A 10624-nucleotide genomic window follows, 5' to 3' on the forward strand; every position below is an offset into this window, starting at 1 on the left:
AAAGAGGGGGGGGGGGGGTAAAGGCGATTGCTTGCTGACACTACTGCTGGTAGAAGGACCTCTTCTGTACGGAGATCTCCCTCTAAAGCAGTTGGTCTTCACTTGGGGGGGGGGGGGCACGCCACCACCGTGGGGGTGCGAGAAACGGACAGAGTTATTTTTAGAAGGTAAATAATCGAAACACAAATTAAGCGTGGGCACGTAAGTTACAACTTTCTTTCATCAACCCCTGTGTACTTATTAACAAACATTTTATTTCACGAATGAGAACCAGTAAAGTTTAAGAACCGCTGCTCGAGATGGAGGATTACTTGGCCTACTTTTTCCACGCCGTCCAGATGTCTGGGAGGTGGCAGCACCCACACTTTACCCCACCACACACGACCATCGCGCCAACTCTCCGCCCATACTCGCAGCAGCAGCGGCAGCGGCGGTGGCGGCGGCTTCTGGCTGCTGGCCGTCGCAACGAAGACGGTGGTCACCGCATTTGTCGCGCGCCGCTTTCAGACGCGCTCCTGCGGCCGTCTGGAACGCTCCTCTTTCTGATGTTAGGGAGTCACTTGGAGCTATGCACTTTTAAAGCATCACATGTTTAGTTTGTTGATCTTCCCCCCGCACCTCCAATGAGTATTGTTGGTTACGTACGGCGCGGAAGAAGTTCAACATGCAGAGACACAGTGAGGGAAAATAGTATTTGATCCCCTGCTGATTTTGTACTTTTGCCCACTGACAAATAAATTATCAGTCTATAATTTTAATGGTAGGTTTATTTGAACAGTGAGAGACAGAATAACAACAACAAAATCCAGAAAAACGCATGTCAAAAATGTTATAAATTAATTTGCATTTTAATGAGGGAAATAATTATTTGACCCCCTCTCAATCAGAAAGATTTCTAGCTCCCAGGTGTCTTTTATACAGGTAACAAGCTGAGATTAAGAGCACTCCCTTTAAGAGTGTGCTCCTAATCTCAGCTCGTTACCTGTATAAAAGACACCTGTCCACAGAAGCAATCAATCAGATTCCAAACTCTCCACCAAGGCCAAGACCAAAGAGCTTTCCAAGAATGTCAGGGACAAGATTGTAGACCTACACAAGGCTGGAATGGGCTACAAGACCATTGCCAAGCAGCTTGGTGAGAAGGTGACAACAGTTGGTGCGATTATTCGTAAATGGAAGAAACACAAAAGAACTGTCAATCTCCCTCGGCCTGGGGCTCCATGCAAGATCTCACTTCGTGGAGTTGCAATGATCATGAGAACGGTGAGGAATCAGCCCAGAACTACACGGGAGGATCTTGTCAATGATCTCAAGGCAGCTGGGACCATAGTCACCAAGAAAACAATTGGTAACACACTACGCCGTGAAGGACTGAAATCCTGCAGCGCCCGCAAGGTCCCCCTGCTCAAGAAAGCACATATACATGCCCGTCTGAAGTTTGCCAATGAACATCTGAATGATTCAGAGGACAACTGGGTGAAAGTGTTGTGGTCAGATGAGACCAAAATGGAGCTCTTTGGCATCAACTCAACTCGCCGTGTTTGGAGGAGGAGGAATGCTGCCTATGACCCCAAGAACACCATCCCCACCGTCAAACATGGAGGTGGAAGCATTATGCTTTGGGGTGTTTTTCTGCTAAGGGGACAGGACAACTTCACCGCATCAAAGGAACGATGGACGGGGCCATGTACCGTTAAATCTTGGGTGAGAACTTCCTTCCCTCAGCCAGGGCATTTAAAGTGGGTCGTGGATGGGTATTCCAGCATGACAATGACCCAAACACACGGCCAAGGCAACAAAGGAGCGGCTCAAGAAGAAGCACAGTAAGGTCTTGGAGTGGCCGAGCCAATCTCCAGACCTTAATCCCATAGAAAATCTGTGGAGGGAGCTGAAGGTTCGAGTTGCCAAACGTCAGCCTCGAAACCTTAATGACTTGGAGAAGATCTGCAAAGAGGAGTGGGACAAAATCCCTCCTGAGATGTGTGCAAACCTGGTGGCCAGCTACAAGAAACGTCTTACCTCTGTAATTGCCAACAAGGATTTTGCCATCAAGTACTAGGTCATGTTTTGCAGAGGGGTCAAATACTTATTTCCCTCATTAAAATGCAAATCAATTTATAACATTTTTGACATGCGTTTTTCTGGATTTTGTTGTTGTTATTCTGTCTCTCACTGTTCAAATAAACCTACCATTAAAATTATAGACTGATCATTTCTTCGTCAGTGGGCACACGTACAAAATCAGCGGGGAGATAGAATGGGACGGGTGACCTCTGGATTGTGTGCTAAGCATTAGAGACCATGACAGCTCCTTCCCCCGTGTAGCCATCAAAGAAAGTGCCGCTGCAGAGAAGACTCAAATATGCACAGAGACACGCGCAGAAATAACTACAAGAAACCCACGGACATGGAGGGTTTTTATATTTTATGGATCTTAACAGCGACTCAGGAGCACCATCCTCCACCACAAGACAAAGATCCCCCGTATAGCCTGTAGCAGACTGTTGGGGCAAGTGCTGTTAGCGAACACCTATGAAGGCCGGCAGGGGCACACGAGGGGGTGGGTGGTCAGCACCACGCCCGGCCGCCTTTGTCTCCCTAGTGACGATGTTTTACACACCACACGAGGTACTCATTTGAGGCTGAGTCGACCTAGGAGGTGAAAGAACCGGTGCGGATATTCATCACTTATCGGTCGTGGGCGTGAATCGAACTCGGGTGGGCCACGTTCGTAGCGCAGTGCGCACTAACCGCTACACCGCCACCACCCACGTGCACACCACCACCCACGTGCACACCACCACCCACGTGCACCACCACCACCACCACCCACGTGCACCACCACCACCACCACCCACGTGCACCACCACCACCCACGTGCACCACCACCACCCACGTGCACCACCACCACCCACGTGCACCACCACCACCCACGTGCACCACCACCACCCACGTGCACCACCACCACCCACGTGCACCACCACCACACACCCACCTCGATCACTCACTCACACCGCGCCCCGAGGGGCTTGGCACTTGCACGTTCCGTACGCCTCTTCACAGAATGGAAATAAAACCAGTTTTCTGGGCGACACGCGCTGACCCCGAGCAAAGACTCGCTCCGTCGACCTGGTTTACCATTTGCTTGGTCACAATTCGCAAACGTCTCGCCGAGTCCCGTTGAGAAAACAACACCACCACCATCACCACCACTCCATAACGGTGCGCTGTCCCAGCACCGTGCGAAGTCACTTCCACCGCTGCGTCGGGGTGGCTTGTGGACAGCCGTGGCCTCGAATAACTCTGAGCAGCCCGCGGGCCAATCACGGCGCGGCTCCACGACTCCGCCCACCGCCTCGCCCCCCCCCCCCCCCCCCCCCGTGAGGGCCCGGCCTGGCTCTTGCCTCTCCGCTTGCAATGGAATTCTCCCCCACCACCACCACCACCCTCCACCAAAGACAAAGGCGCCCCCCGTATAGGCTGAACAGACCGCTGGGGCAAGTACTGTTAGCAGCACCTATGAAGGTCGGCACGGCACACGAGGGGGTGGGAGGCCAGCACCACGCCGCCTTTGTCTCCCCCAGTGGCGATGTTTACACATCGCATCAGATGCTCATTTGAGGCTGAGTCGACCGAGGGGAGGAGGACCCGTGAACCGGTTCAGATAATTGATGGCCGTGAGCGGGAATCGAACTTGGGTCGCAGGGTTCGCTGCAGTTGCGTAGCGCCACCGCTCCCACACTACCACCACCACCTCCACCACCTTCCACACCACCTTCCACACCACCACCTACACCACCTACCACACCTCCACCTACCACACCACCACCTCCACCACCTTCCACACCACCACCTCCACCACCTACCACACCACCACCTCCCACACCACCACCTCCACCACACTACCACCACCTTCCACACCACCACCTCCACCACCTACCACACCACCACCACCACCTCCACCACCTTCACCACACCACCACCTCCACCACACCACCACCTCCACCACCTACCACACCACCACCTCCACCACCTACCACACCACCTTCCACACCTACACCGACCGCACCACCACGCCCACCACAACCATCACTACCCCGAGGGCAACAACGCTCGCTTTCACACAGCGCCATCTGTGGGCCGTGGTTGAGTGCCATGGGTAGCCGCCACCACCACCCACCCACCTCCCACCCATCCACCCACCAACCACCACCACCCATCCACCACCATCCACCACCTCCCACCCATCCACCAACCACCCACCACCACCACCACCCACCCCCACCGTGCCCAGCAAGCGAGCCGCACAGCGACGTGTGACATTATCCTCCCGCTGCCGTGCAACGGCAGTCCGGAGACGACATCGGCCTCGTCAAATTCGCCCCAATTATTTAGTGGCAATTTTGGTTGAATTTCATTCTGGGTTAAAGCGCTGGCGTCTGGCGGGGGGTAATGACGGCGCCTGTGGCATTCATTGTCCTGGGCACACCAACCCCTTCACCGCAACAGCCCTCATATCCTCCCCAAAGCCACCCCAACAGCAGCAGCAGCAGCTACAACAACTTCAACCGCAGAGTTGTGCCTGCAAGTGCTGCAAGTTACCAAGGCGCCGATTGCAAATCGCAAATCGAGTTGTTTCGTACCAGGATGTGCGAGAGGAGAGGGTCGTTATTTTACTGTAATGCGAACATGGAGCGCGTCGACTCGGCCCCCAATGAGTAGTACCTGGTGCGGTGCGTGGTAAACATTACCACTGGCAGAGACAAAGGCGGCCGGGCGTGCTGCTGGTCACCCTCCCCCTCGTGTGCCGTGGCCAGCCTTCATAGGTGCCACCCGCTAACAGCACTTGCCACCTACAGTCCGTTAAGGCTACACGGGGGATCTTTGTCTTTGGTGCATGCACCTCTGGTCTTGTTTCGTGAGATGCACTAAAGTGGTCGCCCCCTTCGTGAGGATGGAAACGCACCGGGATCCAATGATGCAATGCGCATTCTAAATGCGAGTTATTATCCGTTAAGACCCGTGTCGCGATGGCAAAGAAGACCAAGAGACCAATCCCCTGACATTCGCGACTCGCCACTAAGTGGCGGCGACGTCACCGGGGCACTTGTGCCAGGCTAGGTGCACTTTAAGGCCACATGAAGTGTCGAACGCCCGCTGGCAGGTCACGGGGCAGACCCAGCAGGTGCCACGGGTCGACTGACTGAGATGACTGGCTGATGCACCACCTGTGCCCCCTGCTGTGCCAACTTGCTGTGCTTTAGCCACCCGGCGCTCCGCTCGTTGTTGTGAGCGTCGCTCCTCTGCCCTCCGTTGTTGTTGGAGGGCGACTGCCTCCAACTGCCCAGTAGCGTCCTTCACGAGCCTCCTCCACATAGGCCGATCTTGACACCGCTGGTACCATTCATCGGCAAGTCCACTCAGCTCTACGTCCTCCTGTACCACATCTGCTCCATCTCTTCTCTAGCCCGTGCCGCGCCCGTTTAGCCCCCTCGATCCGGTCGAACAAAAGCTGTTTGGGCTGAGCATGCGGGCTACATGACCCAGCCACAGCACCAACACCTCCGTCAACACCACCACCATCATCACCGTAAAACAAAACGCCTATCATAAACGGGGCAAGGCGTCTTGTTAATCGTCCAAGATTAACATCATGTTTCAGCGGCCCACGCACGGGTGCAGCGCCTTGACCGGTGTGGTTTATAGCCAGTGGTGGTTTGTGTCTTGGGGACCGGGTATCAAGTTTATCGACCCTCTCAGTTTCAAAAGGGCACCAGACACAACGCCGATGGCTCACCTGCTGGTATAGTACAGCACTGTATGGGCTAAAGTCCGACTCCGTCGACATGCCGCGTTTAAGACAGTGTGGTGTTGTGAAGGGCGGTCAACTAAACTGCACTCTGAAGTTAGTCAATACTTCTCTGCCTTATCTATAAACCCCGCACCCTCAATCAGCACACTTTCGCATGCCTGTCCAACCCACACGGTTTTACCAGTATTCTAGTACAGGGAAATTGGGTTTTCAGGTCCATACGGCGTACAGCCGTTTCAATACTGGCAAAAAAATGAACGTTAATATTTATAAGGGCACGGAGTGAAAATAAGGTCTGAATTGGTCTGCAATAAGCTAGGCACTGATAAGGGGTTGACAGCTGTGCTTTAGCGGCCCGATTCTCTGTCTCATCTTCCCGTTACAAGGAAATGATGGGGCCAGTTTTAACCACTTTGCCAACGCAGCAGTCCCTTGCAAGAGGGAGGCCCATACATGAGACCTTGTACAGTATTTAAAACATGTATTGTAATGCAAAGGGCAGCCCAGCTGCATTACAACTCCGTAATGCTCCGTGTGACTTGTTTGGAAGCGTACCTCGTTGTTTTTGTATGTCTCGCGTGTCGGGAGCATCTTGGCTCCGCGAGCCTTGTTAAAGGGCAATGTTGACACTATGCCAGACTGCAAGTCTAATATCTGCATACGGGTGTCAGCAGAGAGGAAAATCAACAAAATCTAACCAGATGATAATCTATATGCATTAAATAACTGCGTCCCATACGAGTTTATTATTTCGGTAAAACAGCACTTACACTAGCAGCCCTGTTTACAATCATATTTTATTTAAAACTTATCCTCACTCTACATACAATGCAAATACTGCCGGGAGGGGACGATTTGGAATAATGAAATATGTACAGACTGGGGAACGTGCCGTGAGGATAACCCAGGAGTGTGTCTGGCAGGAATGACATTGGGATATTGGCCACGAGGACACGGGCCGTAGGGGAATGAGCATGATGCCACCGTGGCCGAAGCTGTTGATGCGGCCACCACCGCAATCACCACCGTGCCTCACCGCCAACGCTCGCCACCCTCCACCACATCCCACACTGCTACACAGAGGAGACGCTGACCCCACCTCCAAGATCTTCCCTTGCAGTACCATCCCACCTTCTGCTCTTACACAGAGACCCACATAGTCACACCACATAGACCCACAGACTTACAGAGACCCAACAGACTTACAGAGACGCACATACTCACAGAGACACATAGATCTGCCATGGTAAGGATGCCACCATCTGGCCTTTGATATACTCACATAGAGAACATATAGGAACCTATTGACTCGCACAGAGTGCCACAGACCCACAGACTCTCCCATAGACTCACACAGAGAACCAGCAGTCTGCGCCATCTGCTCTTAGGTGGTCTCTTCCCCTTGGTCGCCGAATTCGTGGAGACCGATTGAATGTCCCTCTCAGCAATCGGCCCTCGCCCATCCAGCACACGCGCCGCCCATCCAGCGGCACCGTCTTTGCCTAATCCCGTCTAAAAACGACGAGGGAAAATAAATAAAACTGTCGAGTGACTCGCGACTAATTGACCCGGCAACACAGGCCAGGATGTTACAGGCAGCGAAGGTTTGGGGGGGGGCCTGCGCTATTAGCTGGGCCATTACTGGCCTGTCGCCCAGAAACCCATCACCCTGGCTTATGTGTACGTGTGACACAGAGCACCTTGTGACTGAAACTCGAGATGAGCATGGAAACACAGTCTGCGCAACGCCTGGTCCTGAACACTTCGCTTCAATTAGCCTGAAACCACTAGACGTACTCCTTCATCTTATTGTGCAAGTTGAATATAATTTTCACGAATAAAAAATGTGGTCAGTTATTTTTAAACGATAGGTCGCGTTAATACGGGGGGGGGGGGGGGGCGGGAGGGGGTTGTGAAGCAGTTAGCACACTGCACAATAAATAAAGTTGGCTAAATATCCCAATGTAGGACTGCAGAGCTTGGGAAATGTGTTGGTAACGTCGGTTCTGGCTGCCCTTCCCGCTCCTCCGTGGCTTCCTGAGAATGCTGCACGGCGCGTTACAAATACAGCAGCAGCATCGGCAGTTTTGAGATGCGATTCGCAGCCATGGCTGAAGAAGAGAGGGGTGAGTGTGCTTGACAAGCCGTCACTGGGATAACCTCAGTTGCGCCAAGCGGCGTTGACAAACGCGGTGAGGTATGGTCAAACCCAACCCCCACGACCTGACGACGAAAGTGCTGCACGCGGTTCTTCACAGACCATGGGAGTCGCCCGGTCGTCTGTTCGAACTGACGACGGATCGGCGCAATCAAAAGGCAATTTCAGCAGCGTATCCGACACCGCGTTCACCAGCCGCAGGGACAACGGGCAGCCTCGGGCTGTCGTGGCCTGCAGCTGGTGTTTCTGTCCGTCCACCGCTGGACGAGGGCCCCGCCACCCCACGGGCGTGCGGGGTCTCGCGGCTCTTTGATGTGTTCCCATAACTCCAGCCATTGAGCAGTCAGAGCGCGCTGAAGGGACCCTCGGAACGTAGGCGTTGGAGCCCAGAACAATAACGCGTTGAATGTGGTGCAATCCCCTCTGTTCCACAGCAAACCGATGATGAAGCTGCTGTTGAACCATCATTACAGACACGGAGAGTAAAGTTAAAGGCACGCATAGCATAGAGGCAAAGGAATCAAGGACTGTAATCGGAACAGCGGTGTTCCGAGGAGAGAGACACGATATTTGTGGCTCATAACCTTTGCGGCTTGGGGACATTTTGATAGGCGCTGTCGCCACCTAGCGAGAGCGACGTTGCAACCGCCTTAAGAGGCTGTGGAAAACATCGGCATCGTAGCAACACGACGATGTTGTTGTTGTGATTGTTGGGCTTGGTGGTCCCGCATTCCAGAGAGGGCCCTACTGCACACGTCTCACGCGGAACATTTCCCACCGCTCTTTCTGATGTCAAAGTTTCACGGCTGGATTCGTACGCCGACGGCTGATGCGGACCGCGGGACACTGTGCACTGTCGCAGACGAGAGAACGACACTCACTGACAACGAGAGCACGGCACTCACTGCTCCCTACAGAGCACACTGCTCCCTACAGAGCGCACACTGCTCCCTACAGAGCACACAGTGCTCCCTACAGAGCACACAATGCTCCCTACAGAGCGCACAATGCTCCCTACAGAGCACAATGCTCCCTACAGAGCACACACTGCTCCCTACAGAGCACAATGCTCCCTACAGAGCACACAGTGCTCCCTACAGAGCGCACAATGCTCCCTACAGAGCACACAGTGCTCCCTACAGAGCACACAATGCTCCCTACAGAGCACAATGCTCCCTACAGAGCACAATGCTCCTTACAGAGCACAATGCTCCCTACAGAGCACGCAATGCTCCCTGCAGAGCACGCAGTGCTCCCTGCAGAGCACGCAGTGCTCCCTACAGAGCACGCACTGCTCCCTACAGAGCACACAGTGCTCCCTACAGAGCGCACAATGCTCCCTACAGAGCACAATGCTCCCTACAGAGCACACAGTGCTCCCTGCAGAGCACGCAGTGCTCCCTACAGAGCACGCACTGCTCCCTACAGAGCACACAGTGCTCCCTACAGAGCGCACAGTGCTCCCTACAGAGCACAATGCTCCCTACAGAGCACACAGTGCTCCCTACAGAGCGCACAATGCTCCCTACAGAGCACAATGCTCCCTACAGAGCACACTGCTCCCTACAGAGCACAATGCTCCCTACAGAGCACACACTGCTCCCTACAGAGCACACACTGCTCCCTACAGAGCACACACTGCTCCCTACAGAGCACAATTCTCCCTACAGAGCACAATGCTCCCTACAGAGCACAATGCTCCCTACAGAGCACAATGCTCCCTACAGAGCACAATGCTCCCTACAGAGCACAGAGTGCTCCCTACAGAGCACACACTGCTCCCTACAGACCACCGTGCTCCGTACGGAGCACACCGAGGCAGATGCAGTCACCCGCTGCTGCTAGCTCGCTCTCGGTCGATGCTGCGGTGGTGGTGATGGTGACGGTGGTGGTGGTGATAGAGGCGGTGGTGGTGATAGAGGCGGTGGTGGTGATGGTGACGGTGGTGATGGTGGTGGTGGTGGAGGCGGTGGTGGTGATGGAGGCGGTGGTGGTGTGTGCATTGCTGAGACAGACAGCGAGACGCACTCACCGTCTCCGATAGGCATCTTTGGTTGTCTGCGAGCGGAGTTGTCCGCGAGCGGGGTTGTCCGGCGATCCGCAATGCGCTCGCGTTGTGTTCCAGTGCGTGCCGCGCGCGTGTCTGTGAGTGAGTAGGGGGGTGTGAGTAGGGGGGTGTGTCTGTAGGTGTGTGTGTGTAGGGGGCTGTGTGTAGGGGGGTGTGTCTGTAGGTGTGTGTGTAGGGGGTGTGTCTGTAGGGCAGTGTGTGTGTAGTGAGGTGTGTGTGTGTAGGGGGGTGTGAGTAGGGGGGTGTGTCTGTAGGTGTGTGTGTAGGGGGGTGTGTGTAGGGGGTGTGTCTGAAGGGCGGTGTGTGTGTAGGGGGTGTGTGTAGGGGGATGTGTGTAGGGGGGGTGTGTCTGTAGGTATGTGTGTGTAGGGGGGGTGTCTGTAGGGCAGTGTGTGTGTAGTGGGGTGTGTGTGTGTAGGGGGTGTGTGTGTAGGGGGGTGTGTGTAGGGGGTGTGTCTGAAGGGCGGTGTGTGTGTAGGGGGTGTGTAAGGGGGCTGTGTGTAAGGGGGTGTGTCTGTAGGTGTGTGTGTGTAGGGGGGTGTGTCTGTAGGGCAGTGTGTGTTTAGTGGGGTGTGTGTGTAGGGGG

At 54.4% G+C, this 10624-nt stretch overlaps 1 protein-coding gene across 1 annotated transcript in view; it reads right to left on the minus strand.

Moving 5' to 3' along the window:
- Positions 1–10150, minus strand: part of LOC116951154 (6-phosphofructo-2-kinase/fructose-2,6-bisphosphatase 3-like) — a 75080-nt gene extending 64930 nt beyond the window's left edge. The window contains exon 1 of the mRNA XM_076073410.1: positions 10003–10150. Coding sequence (XP_075929525.1) covers positions 10003–10018 — 16 coding nt within the window. The 5' untranslated portion in view covers positions 10019–10150. The remainder of the gene's footprint in view (positions 1–10002) is intronic.
- Positions 10151–10624: the final 474 nt, after the last annotated feature.

The sequence above is a fragment of the Petromyzon marinus genome, chromosome 42 (genome assembly GCF_048934315.1).
Source record: "Petromyzon marinus isolate PM22_M1 ecotype Great Lakes invasive population chromosome 42, UKy_Petmar_22M1.pri1.0, whole genome shotgun sequence".
NCBI lineage: Eukaryota > Metazoa > Chordata > Hyperoartia > Petromyzontiformes > Petromyzontidae > Petromyzon > Petromyzon marinus.